Source organism: Primulina tabacum, chromosome 10 (assembly GCF_025594145.1).
Source record: "Primulina tabacum isolate GXHZ01 chromosome 10, ASM2559414v2, whole genome shotgun sequence".
Classification (NCBI taxonomy): Eukaryota; Viridiplantae; Streptophyta; class Magnoliopsida; order Lamiales; family Gesneriaceae; genus Primulina; species Primulina tabacum.
The window spans coordinates 20915504-20932682 of NC_134559.1; the positions used below are offsets into that span (position 1 = coordinate 20915504).

The 17179-nt window shown below is 40.9% G+C and overlaps 3 protein-coding genes across 3 annotated transcripts; 1 reads left to right on the top strand and 2 right to left on the bottom strand.

Annotated features, from left to right (window-relative positions):
* Positions 1–5507: 5507 nt before the first annotated feature.
* Positions 5508–6395, bottom strand: LOC142504972 (uncharacterized). Its single transcript, XM_075617806.1, has 2 exons — positions 6093–6395; positions 5508–6044 (listed from the first exon to the last, which is right to left on the bottom strand). Exons 1-2 carry the CDS (start codon positions 6393–6395, stop codon positions 5508–5510), a joined length of 840 nt encoding a protein of 279 aa, XP_075473921.1.
* A 4384-nt stretch (positions 6396–10779) lies between these two features.
* LOC142505926 (serine/threonine-protein kinase BSK5-like) lies at positions 10780–13911 on the top strand. Its single transcript, XM_075619070.1, has 10 exons — positions 10780–11099; positions 11201–11412; positions 11648–11783; positions 11989–12122; positions 12209–12314; positions 12399–12484; positions 12679–12867; positions 12939–13103; positions 13204–13317; positions 13499–13911. The coding sequence occupies exons 1-10, from the start codon at positions 11018–11020 to the stop codon at positions 13739–13741; spliced, it is 1467 nt and encodes a 488-aa protein (XP_075475185.1). The 5' UTR covers positions 10780–11017; the 3' UTR covers positions 13742–13911.
* Positions 13912–14048: 137 nt separating this feature from the next.
* On the bottom strand, positions 14049–15674 carry LOC142505406 (mitochondrial import inner membrane translocase subunit TIM10-like). The gene is made up of 5 exons (XM_075618378.1): positions 15467–15674; positions 15299–15351; positions 15013–15051; positions 14786–14855; positions 14049–14254 (listed from the first exon to the last, which is right to left on the bottom strand). The coding sequence occupies exons 1-5, from the start codon at positions 15509–15511 to the stop codon at positions 14204–14206; spliced, it is 258 nt and encodes an 85-aa protein (XP_075474493.1). The 5' UTR covers positions 15512–15674; the 3' UTR covers positions 14049–14203.
* Positions 15675–17179: the final 1505 nt, after the last annotated feature.

The following is a 17179-nucleotide window of genomic DNA, read 5'->3' on the forward strand; positions in this document are numbered from 1 at the left end:
AAATTATTAAGGTTCTTAATTGAACTTTAAAAAGATTAATTAATTAATTAAACTAGTTGAACTAGAATAATAATTGATTAAGCCCATTAAATATTTAATTTAATTAATGGGCCCTATGTTTATATATATGTGTATTAAGTTTAGGGTTAAACACAATTAACCCATGCAATTTTCGAAACCCTATCCTTGTTTTCGGCCACCATCTCAACGCAAAATCCTTTAATACTTTCTAGTGCAAGTTGGAAGAGGAACAAGTAATCCAGTCGTGGACCGGATTAGGAGATTGAAGAAAAAATATTTGAAGAAAGTTCGTAGAGATATACAACAAGAGCTACGTCCGCTTATACCAGAGTAGTTGGACCCAAGTGAAAATTGTTCAGTAAAGATATATACTAAACATCCTATGAATGTTTGTTTATTTAAAACCATAAGAGTGCTCAAAACAATATCTTGAATGCAAAGATTCAAAATTTTTTAAAACTTCCGCTGCGTTTGGGCACGAGAAAACACGATTCATAACAAAATAAAGTGATTGACTCATTCATTTTTGGGAGTTTTTGACTAATAGTTGGAGTTATATCAATTGGTGATGACCGCTGAATCTGATAAGATTTTGGTGGGCGATAGCACTGGGTCAGGTTGATGAGCTGGAGATGGTTGCCCGGGTACCGGGACCTGCACTTTAAAGGGGGAAAAACGTTAATGGGCGTCAGAAGATTCGGCGTGACCACTCCGATGCTCAAGTCAGTGAAGGGTTTCTTAGAGAGAATCATGTTATAAATGTTGTAGGCAATATATAATTGAACCAATCCTTTAATGTTAAACAAATATGGTATTTACAGAAAGTTAATGATGACCTTGTTTTCAGTGCTTGCTTACTAATTGCGGCAAGATGGTTGCCCATACCCCGTTTTCTGACACTAACTGCTCCTAACCATCCATTATGTCCCTTGATTTGACAACGATGATTATTGAGTTGAGGTGTCTCATACCTATGCATTCAAGTGCGTTGCTTTTATCGAGGCCACTAGACAGGGAGATATCATCCGGAATCTGTCTGAGAGCCCAGGCATCCTTAGCCCGAGGAAACGATGCCCCGGGCATCCATCTATCCGGGCCATTACATGATTCTACTGAAAAATTTCCTTGCTCCGAGTTATTTTAGGATTATCCATGACTCAAATTCATGACATTGGTTCCTCTCGGATCCATGACCCTGGTTCCTCCGGGAGTATCACCACTACCTCCTTAAATAGTCGGGCTAAAGTCTTTTTCTCTGCCCCGATCATTCTTTTTTTTCCGGTCATGGAAATTTTTGTCGCTTTATCCTCGTGTTTTGTAGGGCTGATGTCATGATGATGTAAGCCCTAGAAATCAAATAGTTTCGGGATGCTTCAAAATTCGATCCCGTCTTTTTATATCCCTGCACAATTTCCAAGATGCATCATGATCGTTCCCTTACATCTAGATCAACGGTTTAGATCAATCTACTTCGTTTATTTAAAACCATAAACCCTCTCATTTGTGACTTTTACCATCTTGCACTCTTCATAAGCCTTTTGTGCTTCCGATCTTCTTCCGACGTAACCACCCCTTCCGGCCAACTCCGTCAACTCTTAAGTTCTTCTCTTTCTCCTTTATTTGTAGGAATGTCAGATTCTACCTTCTCCAGTTCTGGGGCCAATGTGCGAGGCTCATCTGGTTACGAGTCTGCTGCGATGCGCTCTGATTTCCCCCTTTTCCCCCCCAAAGCGTTCTTCCGATCATATTCTCGCAAAATCTAAAAAACCAAGAATCAAACCTTCTGCTTTTGGCACTTCCGTAGTTCTAAAAAAGGGAAAGGGTAAAGCCTGGGCCCCTTGCTCGCCTCCTCCTGGGGCCCCACCTGCTCCCTGGTTTTCGGTAATGGAGAGTACCCTGCGTTTCGGGCTGAGGAAGATCTTAGAGTCTTAGGCTCTATTCCATCTTCCTTCCAAATCTGAATCCCTGGACCCTCCGATCGGTCAAATCAGCCCCCAAAGGGTTTCTTTACCTTCTTCAAAGACCAGGTGTGTAGTGGTCTTAGATTTCCCCTCCATTCTTTTTTCATTGATGTAGCTCGCTTCCTCAGTTTCCCCATAAACCAGCTTCACCCAAACTCTTTCCGATCATGGCCTCGGTCTGTATCCTTTTTAAAATGCACAATCTTCTTAACAATCCCCTTGTTTTGTATTATTTATTTACCTGTCGCTTAGGTGATAAAGCCTTTTCCCTGTCTGCTCGGTTAAAGAGCCAATTACTTGATGACATCCCCTTCTTCACTGAAAGAGTGGAAATGTCGGTTCTTTTACATCACCCTCCCTTCCCCTACCCAATGCTTGACCATCTTTTTCCCCAGCCTCCCTACTCAGCCCAAGGTTCCTCGCGGATTCAAATTAGAGAAACTTTACACTCGGAGCCTGGAATTGGTGGAGGGGCAAAAGTTTTCTTCTTCTTCCCTTCTTACTGAAGAGAATTTGGTAGCTTACAGGTTGAGTACCCAGGTCGATGAGCCTATAGACAGGGTGATAGACGAAGTAACTGGCTCGAGTGCTCAACATGGTAATTTCCTTCACATTATCGCTTCATTCATTCATTTTTTTAACCTCTCCTTTTGTGCATGTGATTTGGAAATTCAAGAAGCCTTTGCCAGGATATGGGCGGCTGAGCAAGCTACTCATGATATTAAGAAAACTGCCCGCAGGGCAGAGGTAGAGAAAAAGAAAGCTGCTCGGGAGGCAGCCCTGGAAACTCGAGCTACTACGGAAGCCAATTCCTCCGAAGGCCAAAATCTTGCTGATGTCGAGGCGAAGGTGGTCGAAACAAAAAGAACTACAGGTCCGGATTCTCCCGAGGATTCCACAGATCACCTTCCCGTTATTCGGAGGAAACGAAAGGCCACATCCTCTCCCGAGTTAGTCACACTCAGTGATTCGAAGAGTAGGAACCAAAGCCCTTCCTAGGCGGACCAGACCATTCTTCACTCATCGGCTCATCTCCTGGCCGAATCTTCCCAACCCAGCCTCAAGAAGCTCGGGGAAACCTTTTCCTGGACGGGGTCTCCTTAGCCGGGTTTTGGCTGGTAAAGAGTTTGCTTTCTCCGACTGAAGAGGCTCATCTACGGGGCTTGCCCCCTAGCCGAAAATTGTTCGAGGGGACTTCTCGGGCTCTTTCAGTAAGTTCTTTCATCCTATTACCATCATTTTCCTTCTTCTCTATTTTTATTTTAACTCACTAAATGATGCAGGGCCTTCAAACTTTGGTAGAAGCCTTTGAAAAGGTAGCTGTAGTGGCCAAGAAAGAGGCCAAACGGGCCCGGACTGCCCACGACCTTTACCAGAAGGTTCATGGTAAGTTGGAAAGATCCCGACTCCTACACGAGGAGGTAGTAGTCGGACTGAGGACTACCTCACAAGTGGGATACCAGCAGCTGGCAGTGGCCCAACCAGATTTGCAACAAGCCTGAACAGAAACCGAGGCTGCTAATGCTCGAGCTGATACCATTCAGGGTAAGCTTTCGGCCTCAGAGACGCAGCTCTCGGCCTCGGAGGCTCGGGCTCAAAGTATGTCGGACGAATTAGAAAGCTTCAGAGCCAGAGCCTTGAAGGCAGAGGCGGCCTTAATCATCCAGCGTCAGGGGTGGCGTACCTCCTTCCCTCAATCCCCTGAGTTCAAGGTGGCGGTTGAGTATCATGCTTACTCTTTCTTCCGAACTGGTTTTGGAAAATTTTAAGAGCAATTTGAAGAGGCTGGGCTTCTCCCGGAGGATAGGGAAGAATTTCCCAACTTCGATCAAGCCATATCGTCCCTTCCCAAGGAGGCTGAAAAAAAACCAGGAGGCTGATGAACAGCCAAGCCCTAGTGAAATAGATTTAGAGTAGGATTGTAATTTTTCATTCTCGGCTCTTTTTCATGTACTTCCAGCCTTCGGGATTTTATTAAAGAAATTTTCTTTCGCATGTCTTTTCTTTCATAGAGATATCGATAAAATACCCTGAAATAATTTAATTCCTATATAACCGGGTTTCTTCCCATCATACACTATTCCCAGTGAAGTATTAAAACCTTGTAAAATTTCTAAGTACTATAGAGTAACCGGATAATTCTGCCATTATAATAGGTTATCAAGGCCTTAGGCCTCTCAAGTTCCAAGAAATTACCGGGGCCTCATGCCTTCCGGGCTTGAATAAATTACTGGGGCCTCATGCCACCCGGATGCAAATCGATTATCGGGGGCCTTAAGCCTCCCGGGTTTAAATAGATTACCGGGGCCTCATGCCTCTCGGGCTTAAGTAAAGTACCAGGGCCTCATGCCTCCCAGGTTCAAATAAATTACCGGGGCCTCATGTCTCTCGGGCTTATGTAAAGTACCAGGGCCTCATGCCTCATGGGTGTAAATAAAGAATCAGGGTTTCATGCCTCTCGGGCTTAAGTAAAGTACCAAGGCCTCATGCCTCCCGGGCTTAAATAAAGTACAAGGCCTCATGTCTCCCGGGCTTAAATAGATTATCGGGGCCTCATGCCTCCCGGGCTTAAGTAAAGTACCGGGGCCTCATGCATCACAGGCTTAAATTACTGGGGCCTCATGCCTAATGGGTGTAAATAAAGTACTAGGGCCTCATGCCTCCCGGGCTTAAGTAAAGTACCGGGGCCTCATGCCTCCCGGGCTTAAATAGATTACCGGGGCATAATATTTTTTCAAATAAAAAGCATTCCAGAGTCTTTTCAAAGATCGACCCTGACTATCTTCTAAATACAATGCTCATGTACTGAGTCTTTTGATTACTTTGTAAGGCCCTTCCCACAGAGCTTCTAACTTCCCTACTTCTCCGGCTGGGTTAGCTTTCTTTAGAACCTGATCTTCCACTTGAAACTCTCGAGGTCGAACTTTCTGATTATAAGCTCTCATGAACCGGCTTCGATAAGATTCCATTCGAACAATTGCTCTTTCTCTTTTTTCTTCTATCAAGTCTAGTTCCTAGGCCCGAATTTCATCATTTCCTTCTGGGTAGCTCTGAACCCTAGCAGATGTTTGAACACTCTCTACTGGTAGCACTGCTTCAGATCCATAGACCAGGCTATAAGGGGTTTCTCTAGTAGCAGTCCGAGGAGTAGTTCGATATGCCCAGAAGACGCTGGGCAGCTCCTCCACCCAATCCTTCCCGATTCCCTGCAGCTGACCCCGAGAGCTTGGACAATTACCCAGTTAGTAACTTAAGTTTTTCCGTTAGCTTGGGGGTAGGAAACTTATTTGAAAGACTGAATGATCTTCATTTCTTTGCACCATACCATAATTTTTCTTCCTTGCAACTTCCGACCATTGTCCAATATTAATTTCTTGGGTTTTTCCACAAAAATTTGAGTAAATCTGCTTCAGTGATTTTGGCCAATGGTTCGGCCTCCACCTATTTGGAAAAATAGTCAAATGCCACTTGTAAGTACTTCTTCTCCACTCAGAAAATTGAGAAAGGGCCCACAATATCCAATCCTCATTGATTAAAAGGACAGAACACTTGAATAGGCTTCATGGACGAAGCGAGGCTGTGACTGAAATTACCATATCTTTGGCATCTTTCGCAAGTTCGAACCATTTCTCGAGCATCCAAGCTCATAGTGGGCCACCAAATTCCAGCCAATAGGGCTTTCCTGGTGAGTTCTATGGAACCGAGATGATCCCCACAACAGCCTTCGTGAATATCTTTTAGCACATATTCAGTTTCTTCCCCGACTAGACACTTCAATAGAGGACCTTGGAAAGATTGTCGATACGATTCTTCATTGATAATACTGAAGCGTGGTCCTTGCCTTTTAATTCTTTGAGCTTGCTGAGGATCTTCGGGCAATTGGCATATTAGAAAGTAATCGAGCAGGGGAGTCATCCAGGAGTCTCCTTGGATACCAGCTGGGCTGGTTTCTATAGATGAAACTAACCGAGTGCTTTGAATAACACCACCTTCTCCCTCGGCTGTCAAAGAAGATGCCATTTTGGCCAAGGAATCTGCTTCAGCATTCTCCTCTCTATGGATCTGCTCCACGCTTTAATCAGTAAAACTTTCAGATAACCCCTGGATAACCCCCAAATACTCTTTCATTCTCCCTTCCCGCATTTCATATGAGTCCTTAATCGATTGGATGACCAGTTGAGAATCTGAATAGATAATTATCCGGGTGGCTCCAGCCTCCCGAGCTGTCTTCATTCCCATTACAATAGACTCATACTCAGCTTCATTATTTGACGCCCGAAAGTCCAACTTCGCTGCCACTTTCGCTTTTTCCCCAGTAGGTGAAACGAGAACAATTTCTATTCCACTGCCCCTTTTACTTGCCTCCCCATCTACAAACACTATCCACACCTCTTCTTGCCCTGGCTGTGCCATCTCTGTAAGAAAATCATATAGAGCCTAGGCCTTTATAGCAATTCTTGGCTGATATGTGATGTCATATTCTCCCAGCTCGATTGTCCATTTAACCAGCCTTCTTGAGATATTCTCCCAAGGAACTGTTGGTAAGGACCAAAATAGGATGTGACAAAAAATAAGGCATCAACTTCCTTGCAGTTATTACCAAGGCAAGAGCTATTTTCTCCAATTCTATTTAACTCAGCTCGGGCCCTCTCAATGCATGACTCACATAATAGACAGGCCTCTGATATGTTCCTTCTTCCTGAATAAGGAATAAGGACCAAACTGACAGCATAAACTGTGGCCGATAGATAGATCAGCAACTTTTCTCCCAACCTGGGCTTTACTAAGATTGGCAACCAGGCCAGATGTTTCTTTAATTCCTGGAAAGCCTGCTCAGCCTTGTCATCCCACCCAAAATTTTGAGCTTTACTTAGAATTTGGAAAAATGAATAGCTCATGTGTGCCGATCGAGAAATGAATCGAGACAGGGCAGCAATCTTCCCGGTCAATTTTGCATTTCTTTTACTGATCGGGCAGATGTAATCTCGGCGATGGCTATGACCTTCTCGGGATTAACCTCTATCCCTCTTTCTGTTACCATAAAGTCCAAGAACTTTCTGCTCTGGACCCCAAAAGTGCACTTGGTGGATTCAACTTTACCCCATACTTCCTCAAGGTTGAGAAAATTTCATCGAGATCATTAATAATGGATGATGTCTTCTCTGATTTAACAAGAATATCATCCACATATACTTCAACGTTCTTTCCCGCTTGCGCTCGAAAGAGCTTATCCATCAAGCTTTGGAATGTGGCTCCTGCATTCTTTAGACCAAACGGCATAACAATGTAACAAAAAGTACCACCAGAAGTTACAAAGCTAACATTTTCCTCATTGTCTTTGGCTAGGGGAATTTGACGATACCCCTGATAGACATCCATAAAGCTCAGTAATTCATAGCCAGAAGTAGAATATACTAGCTGATCAATCCTCGGCAGAGGATAACAATATTTGGGGCATGTTTTGTTCAGATCTATGAAATCAACACACATTCTGCATTTACCAGTAGCCTTCTGGACCAGCACCACATTGGAGAGCCAAGTTAGGAATTGAACTTCCCGAATCTGGCCAGCTTTCAAAAGCTCATTCACTTGGTCTGCAATTATTTTATCTTTTTTTGTTCCAAAGTGCCGCTTATTTTGTACCACTGGCCAGGCACTTGGCAGGGTATTCAACTTGTGCTCGGCTACATAGGCTGGGATGCCTACAAGTTCTACCGGGGATCAAGCAAAAACATCCACATTCTTCTGTAAGTACTCCAACAATTGTGTCCGGGTTGCAAGATCCAGATCCCGTGAAATTTTGATGGTCTTCCCTAGTTGTCCATGAATCAAAGACTTCTTCCTCTTATTCTTCTATGATGGCCTGCACTTCTTCCAGCACACTAACCTCCCCTCTCGGCCTTTTGTTATCACCACCCCTCCTGGCCTTCTTCTTCTCAATTCGAACTGTCTCTGCATAACACTTTTGAGAATAAGGCTAATCACCTCGCACTTCCCCTATCTTTCCCTTCACTGGGAAATTTATCTTCTGATGATAGGTGGAAGCCACTACTTTGAAGGCATTCATGGCCGGCGTCCCTAGTATAACATTGTAAGAGGATGGCACATTGACCACAGTGAAAATGGTCACTACTGACTTCCTTAGTTCCCCGGATCCCATAGTTATGGGTAGCATGATTTCCCCTCGGGGTTGGACCGTGTGACTGACAAACCCAAAGAGTGTTGTCTCCACGGGCTCCAAACTGTGATTCTTTAGATCCATATTATCTAGAGCCTCCTGAAATAAAACATTGACAGAGTTACTTGAATCGACAAACACCCTTCTGATGTCTTAGTTGGCAATCTTAGCATGGATGACTAGAGCATCTTTATGAGGTAGGCAGATGCTCTGTAAATCTTGGTGCCCAAATCTAATAGTGGGCTCCTGCTCTCTTTTGGAGTTGTCTACTCCCAAAATTTCTCTTCGGCTCCAAGCTTTTGGATTTGTCTACTCCCTGTCTGCAGATCCTCATGAGATCATTTTTAACACCCCCAAGGTGGGAGATTTCCTCCAATCTTTATCCTCCCGGGCTCTTCCTGATGTAGGAGGCATGTCTCTAGTATCCGAGATCGGTCTGGAACTTGAAGCTCGGGCTGGAAAGGTAGGCCCTGAGCTCCGAGGCACCCAGGGGGTCCCTTAACTTTTTTAGGTGCTGGTTTGGTTTCTTCAGAATTCGTCCAAGGGTATCCCCTCTTTAGTCGCATGCATTCTCTAGCGTTGTGATGACACTCTTTATGGAATTAATAAAATTTCTTACCAACTCCTTGAGCAGGGGGAGGCAGATGCGTTGGAAAATTAGCCTCATTCTCATCACAAAGATGAACATCCTGATTCTTTGAATTCTTCATGGGGGCGTAATGAGAGAAATGGCCCAAATAACTTCTTTTAGAGACCCGCTCCTCTGGCCTTCTCGACTTCTCGCCTCTTTCTCTTCTTTCAGCCTCCTTTTTTTGTTTCTACGCCTCCTCCACATTGATGTATTTCTCTGTCCGGGACAACAAATCCTCAAAGTCCCAGGGTAATCTTTTTACTAACTGAAAAAATCACCTTCTTGCAACTCTTGTGTGAAGGCAGTAGTTTTCGTCTCGGGGGGATAGGATGGTACTTCCAGTGCCATTGTGTTAAACTTGCGGATGTAAGCCCGCTGTGATTCATCTCGGCTCTGCTTGACTTCAAACAGACTGAAATCAGTCTTCTTGTACCTTTTATTGCTACTGAGCAGAATCTACCAACGTGGTTAAAAATGTCTTACACTTAATCTCATCGCCATAACACTGCAGCATGACCATATTCTCGAATCGAGTCAAGTGTTCCTCTGGATCAGAACCACCATCATACTCCCTGATGTTCGCCGACTTAAATGGGCGGGCAATGGCTCATTGATAATATGGGCAGAGAAAGGGCATCCTCTTGGCTGGACGGGGAACACATGAAGATCACGCTTGCCCCTCCAGCTTCTTAACCTTTTTTCTTATGTCTTCTAGCTCCTCCTCGGCCATAGTGGGGGCCCTAGAGCATTCTGGCGAACTTTCTGCCACTTCATATTTTCCTAGAGGGGGAGACTTGTCTCCTGCCCCCTCTTTGCGCTGTGCCCGGTTGTCACATGGGGTATTTTTTCCGCTACATCCTTCTGAACAGCTGCTGCTATGATTTGAGTGAGTTGCTCTTGATTTAATACAAAGGTCGGTTGAAGCTGACTTTCCTAAGGGACTTCCGAGTCAAACGACTTTTCCCGGCATTATCCCTTCTCGTGGATTTTTTTGTAAAAACCATGATCAACGTCTTAGATCGAGATTTCCCACAGACGACGCAAATAATAATGACCGGGTGAATCGGGTAAGAGTTTGGTGGGCGATAGCATCGGGTCAGGTTGATGAGCTGGAGATGGTTGCCCGGGTACCTGGACCTGCAGTTTCAAAGGAGAAAGAATGTTAATGGGTACTGGAAGATTCTCCGGCGTGACCACTTCGACGCTCAAGTTAGTGAATTGTTTTTTAGAGAGAATATGGTAATAAATGTTGTAGGCAATATGTAAATGAGCCAATCCTTTAATGTTAAACAAACCTGGTATCTATAGAAATTCAACGTTGACCTTGTTTTCAGTGCTTGCTCACTAATTATGACAAGATGATTGTCTATACCCTGTTTTCTGACACTAGCTGCTCCTGACCATCCATTATGTCCCTTGATTTGACAACGATGATTACTGAGTCCAGGTGTCTCATACCTATGCACTCAAGTGCGTTGCTTTTATCGAGGCCACCTGGATAGTGAGATATCATCCGGAATCTGTCTGAGAGCCCGGACATCCTTAGACCGGGAAAACGATGCCCCAGGCATCCATCTATCATGGCCCTTACCTGATCAACCTTAGCCCGGGGAAACGATGCCCCGGGCATCCATCTATCCGGGCCCTTACATGATACTACCGAAAACTTTTCGTGATCCGAGTTAGGATTATCCATGACCAGGATTCATGACTCGTGTTCCTCTTAGGTCCATGACCCTGGTTCCTTTGGGGTATCATCAATATTTTTTCGTGTGAGTTTATTTTTCGGTACAATTAACCTGCTTACGAGTTCCATCGTAAAAAAAGAAGAAGAGTTAATTAACCCATTACAAATTTTTAAAATAAAGATTGAAAGGCAGCAGAAAGCCAAAAGGCTAAAGCAGCAAAAAGGGAAATGCTATTTCTATTTATTTTCATTTTTTTTCCAAAAATGATACACATATAATAGTATTGTTCACCACACCAACAAAATACATGAAAATCAAATACACATACCATCTCCGTGATTGGAACATGTAGTGAATGCTCTCCGAATGCGAAAAGAAGAAAGCTTTTTGAGGACAAACACTGTTTCTTGGATCCTCAAAACCATAGATCCCATGTTTCTCTCTAGCTTATCCCGATGCTAAATCTTAAGATTATACTACTTGTTGCAGGCTGAAAAAAAAATCAGTCTTTGCTGAATTTTTGTTTTCGCCGTATTAAATGGGTGCGCGGTGCTCGAAGTTTTCTTTTTGCTGGTGGCATTCTCACCTCAAACCATCTGTTCTTGAATCCTCCGAACTGGGTTAGTTTGTTTTCGTGAAGATATTTGAATCTTTATCGGTTTTTTTTTGTGAGTTTGTGAAAAATGGTGTCTTTTTAACTTGAGCTTTCTGGGTTTTGTAGAGAATGGGGAGAAAAATCCACTGCCAAGCTTCAAAGAGTTCAGCTGGGAGGAGTTGAAAACTGCGACAAATGGGTTTTCTCCTGATAACATCGTGTCCGAACATGGAGAGAAGGCTCCTAATGTAGTTTACAAAGGCTTGCTTGAAAATGCACGATGGATTGCTGTTAAGCGCTTCAACAAGTCTGCTTGGCCTGATTCTCGCCAATTCATTGTTAGTATATTGTTTTAACATTTTGTTGCTGTTTTCTTGATTAATCCTTTAGCTTATGACACAGTTTATGCATCTACCCTTTCGTGAGGTTATATTCTTTTATATTTGTCTTTTACTTGGGAAAACTTAACATCTGATAAATATGTCTTAGTTTTCTAATCAAGATCAAGAACAATTTTGAGTGAGCGATGGGCAATTTCTTTTTATCATAAATTATCTTTGTTGTTTCTTGAAGGATGAGGCTAAGGCAGTGGGGAACCTGAGAAGTGAACGATTGGCAAATCTAGTTGGATGTTGCTACGAAGGGGAGGAGAGATTGCTGGTGGCAGAGTTTATGCCCAATGACACCCTCGCCAAGCACTTGTTTCATTGTGAGCTCGATATCTCATTGCATTTTTAAGGCATAATGGTGCACTCTCTTACCGAACATTTATCATGTATGGGCTGATTCAGTGGTGTTTTCGAGCTAATTACAAGACGTGCATTATTAAATTTGATTAGTCATTTTCGTGCCTTGTATCTTATTATCTTGGTACTTAAGTGTTCTGATATATGCTTGTGGTTGAATTGGGATAGGGGAGAACCAGCCAATGAAATGGGCAATGAGGATGAGGGTGGCATTATATTTGGCCCAAGCCCTCGAGTACTGCAGTAGTAGAGGGCGCGCACTATATCATGATCTTAATGCTTACCGAGTCTTGTTTGATCAGGTGACATGTGCTTTGGATAATTTTGTTTTTCTACATATTATGCGCTTAGTGTTGCCCTTGGTTTTACTCTGGGATACCTGTTATAGGATGGTAATCCTAGGCTCTCTTGCTTTGGCCTGATGAAGAATAGTAGAGATGGCAAAAGCTACAGCACAAACTTAGCTTTCACACCTCCAGAGTACTTGAGAACCGGTATACATGCATCTATATGCTTACTCTGATATTAGTATGTTTTTGTGCCATTTAAGAAACTTGCGATCTTAAACTATTTTATAGGAAGAGTGACTCCAGAAAGTGTAGTTTACAGTTTTGGAACCATGCTGCTAGACCTTCTAAGTGGCAAGCACATACCTCCAAGCCATGTATGTTTTATTTCCATTATTTAAAAGAACAAAGATTCTTCAAAGAATATGTTTCGTCCAATCTTTATTATATTCTTAGGCTCTGTTCTTAGAAATTTTTTAGATGATAAGCTAATTCTTGACGGTATGTTTAAAGCTGAATCTCAATTTCATTAAGCTCGGCATTCATTACGCCAACTCTTCTTGCCTTCTAGGCACTTGATCTGATCCGGGGAAAAAATTTTCTGATGCTGATGGATTCTTGTTTGGAGGGTCACTTTTCTACTGATGACGGAACTGAGTTGGTACGGTTAGCTACCCGCTGTTTGCAATATGAAGCACGAGAAAGGCCGAATGCCAAGTCTCTCGTGGCATCTCTACTTTCTCTTCAGAAAGAAACCGAGGTATGATAAAACAGGCATCGCCAACTATTTTGACTGATTGTTAATATTTTTGGTATGAATGTACGAATCAGGTTCCTTCATATGTTCTGCTGGGAATTCTACAAGGAAATGCGAGCCATGGTGAACCATTGGTGTTAAGTCCTTTGGGTGAAGCATGTTTGAGGAAGGATCTCACTGCCATACATGAGATATTGGACAAGGCTGGATACAAAGACGATGAAGGAATTGCTAACGAGGTTTGTACAATTTTTTTTTTGTCTATTTTTGTATAAACACCTGACATTCTGTATCATCACACACGGGATATTGATATATTCAGGTTATGTTACAATGCAGCTATCTTTTCAAGTGTGGACAAATCAAATGCAGGAGACCTTGAATTCCAAGAAGCTTGGGGATTCTGCTTTTCGAGCTAAGGATTTTACCACCGCCATTGATTGCTATACACAAGTGAGTTTTTTTTTGTTATTTGCAATACAGAATTTATCTATTCCAGCTCAATACCAGAAGTTCTCCTTCTTAATTTATAATCGTCCAGATCCCTTTGAGCCGTTTTTCTTTTCAGACACACATATTAGGTGTGTGATGAACCAACAATCTAACTTGTGAAAAATTATGTTGGTTCTTGCAGTTCATTGATGGTGGGACAATGGTGTCGCCAACTGTCTTTGCCCGACGCAGCTTATCTTATTTGATGAGTGAAATGCCTAATGAAGCTCTGCACGATGCTATGCAAGCACTGGTGGTATCACCAAACTGGCCTACAGCCTTTTACCTTCAAGCAGCTGTACTTTTTACACTTGGGATGGAGAATGATGCGCAAGAATCACTTAAAGAAGCCACAAATTTGGAAACCAAAAGAAACAGAATTTGAAAGTGTATAGTTTTCCCATTTTCTTGATTTTGTTCTCACTCATTTTGACTGTCAATCTGCGGATGATTATTTGAAATCGACTGTTTTTAAGTTTCTGAATTTGTAAAACTTCAGTCTCTTTTTCTTGGCTTTGCGAGTTCATGCAATGAAAAAGTCCACTTTTCTTGATTCTCAAATCTCTGTTATTAGGTATAGATCCATGATTCAGGATGATGGGGAAAAGCACTTGCTGGGAAATTTTATACTTTCCCGAAACAAAATGGACCAAATTCTAGATTTTTCATATAAGAGGGAGCACCAGAGAAAATGAAATAACAAATGGTTTTCATTCAATGCATCTTGCCAGTATGTAAATCAATAACTTCCAACTACAATTTTTGTTTGTTCAATTAATCTTGCAACATAATATAAACCCTAGTAAATTCATCTCAAATCAAAAAGATCGAGGATAAAAAATCTCCTTCACATAGGAGGTCGATTATCTCCAAGCAGTTGGCCGACCAAGTTTGTCACCTGCAGCGAACATGTGAAAACAGTCGAGATATTCTATCATAAGAAATTCAAAATAAAAATGAAATCAATGATTCAATTTGATATGTTTGGCCACATCATAAATTAAGAGCGTCATATGAAATTCTTTCAAGGATAAAAAAAACTACCTTTCGTAAGGGACTCAAATGAAAACCCTGTTCTAAAAATCTTGCTTCTCATTCACATAAACCACTACTTTCTCTTAAATTTTATAATTTTTTTACATACCTCTAGATTTTGGCATTGTTTGCATTGCTAAAGATGCAATAAAAAATTAAAATTAGACCAACTTTATCATGATGTGTAAAACATAAGTCGATCACCATCTGGTAAGATTTTTCTCATTTCCTCCTAAAAGAAAAGGCTGGCACCATTTATATCATATTGCATTGTTCACAACTTCATGCATCAAGAATCTTATTAAAAAAAGTAACAACGTAAACACACAAATCCTTGTACAGTGGTCAGACAAATTTATCAAACAAATCCGAGGTTTGAAATCCAATCAATCACCTGCCAATACTTTGAAACACATCGATCAATGCAACTATTTTCACCCATGTTTAGCTCAGAATCCTTGTACCTGAAAATATATGTAACATTCTCCCACTTAGCACTTACTTCAAATGATTCTAGCAGACAAAATAAATTACCGTAATCTGATCAAATTTCGAGATCTATACAACTGAATAGATTTAACATAATTTCAATAAGAGCGATTGGGTATCTGAGAGACATACTTGTTCTCAACGCATTTGCTGAAACATGTGTGTGTAAGCCTGAACACAAAGGACAGCAAGCAGATAGCTCAAAATTGAGATTCAGATCGCAGAGTGAAAATCAAGAATGCGCTCAATTCAATGTAGAGAAGTTCTGTATCAGTCAAGCAGAAATTACATAATAAATACATAAAATCCACTAATAGAGAGACAATAATTTGATCCCAAACACAACAATACATAATGCCATTCGTGCAAGATTAGTCTCATGGGAATTTTTACAAACACCAAAAGCTAAGTTACCTACTTATTAAACATTTCCACCCTGTACTCCATCTCCTTTTCCATCATCCCGATGATCTAAACAAACCAATACGCAAAAAGAATGTTAAAATCCCAAAAATATGAAGAACCCACAACACAAAACCCGTTTTAATATGTGCGAGTAAGAGAAACAAGGATTAAAGAGATATACCTGCTCTCTCTCAATAGCAGACGGACCGGTGTTGTTCGGAGCCATTAGATCTGAATAGGAGAAACAGAAAGCAAGAAAGAAGAAGCCTTGCTGGAAATTTTGGCGCAATCGAGAAGCAGAAAAAAGGTTTATATGCTTTAAACCCTAATCCCCAAACCTAACATCGTCAATCTCCACAAAAAAAAAAGGTTTATATTTATTTGTCAATTTAACGGGTTAGACTGAGCGAAAAATAGCTCTAATTCATTTTTATTGTCCATAATATTAGCTAATTATTACCTTTTAAATTTATTTTAATAGAATTAACTAAAAAAAAATTTTTGATATCATCTATATAATATTGTTATAATATTGTCACTGTTGTTGTGATGGTTACTGGTAAGAGTGTAAATGAATCGATTTAATTCGTGAATTTGATTTATATTCGAATTTATCAAATAATATGTTTGAATTATTTTTCGAGCCAAATTCGAGCTCAAATTTATTATCTGATACGTCATACGGCTCAGTTGAGAACACAAAATACTATTGTTAAATTGGTTTGTAAAGATTCAACATAACATTAGTCTAACGTCCAAAAAGCCAAATTAAGTAAACTGCATGAATGCAAATGAATTAAATTGCAAAATTATTTTATTTAATTGGTTTTAAATGCTTGCATGGTGCATATTATATGATTAAAGGTATGATTGCATGATTATATGACATAATTTCATGAAAATTGTAGATTTTGTCCGAATATTCGATAATAGGCTAGGGAAAAGAGACCGTGGACGACCAAGACAAAATGAATATTTTTCAATAAATGTTTTCAAGGCTTCTTTAAATGATTAAAAATGATTAAATTTTTCTAAAAATGATAGAGTTCAAATTATTTTACGAGACCAGCACGATTTTATCTGAAAAATAGGTTTTGGGCAAACGAGTGACTTTTAAAATATCAAATGTGATAGGATCGGTTGATTGGTTGAGAAGTGTTTAGAAATGGGGGTTGAATAAACACTCACGATTTTAGAATCTTTTCGAATGAAGTGTCACTTCTGTGACAAACTGAAACTAGGAATCTTGTCTGTCAATGACAATTAGTTTAACTAATAACAGTTGCGGAAATAAACTGACTGAAAGATAGAATAAATAACTGAAGTAGTAACACGAAGATTTATGCATGCTCGGAGATTGAAATAACTCCTACGTCACCCCTTCTATCACAAGGATATGATATGAACTGAAAGACTTTGATCGATACAAAGATTGTACAGACTCACTTCAGTTTGAACTTAACACTGCCAAAACTGAAACTCTTAATTTACTAAATATCTCACAGTTCTTCAACTGAACTTAGCAAAACTGATCTAGATAAGATCAAATAAACAATAAAACGATTTGTGCTTGTAAGCTTGAAAGGTAGCCTCAAATGCTACAAATAAATCAGATAAGTTTGAGCTTTTTGATTCTGGAATAAGAGCGATAAATTCAGCAGAGTAACAGCAAGCATGAGAGAATAGATAGATCGATTGGTTGCTTTCTCAACTGCTCATCTCACCTATTTATATGGTTCTATTCAACGGTAACATTAAATATAATTTGAATCATTATATCCGTTGATTTCCACGTCAATATTATTCTGACATTCGTACACTTTAAGCTCTGTAATGCGGCGTTCCACTACGAGTTGCAGTCTGCTTTATACTGTTGTCGGTTGAATGTCCTTTT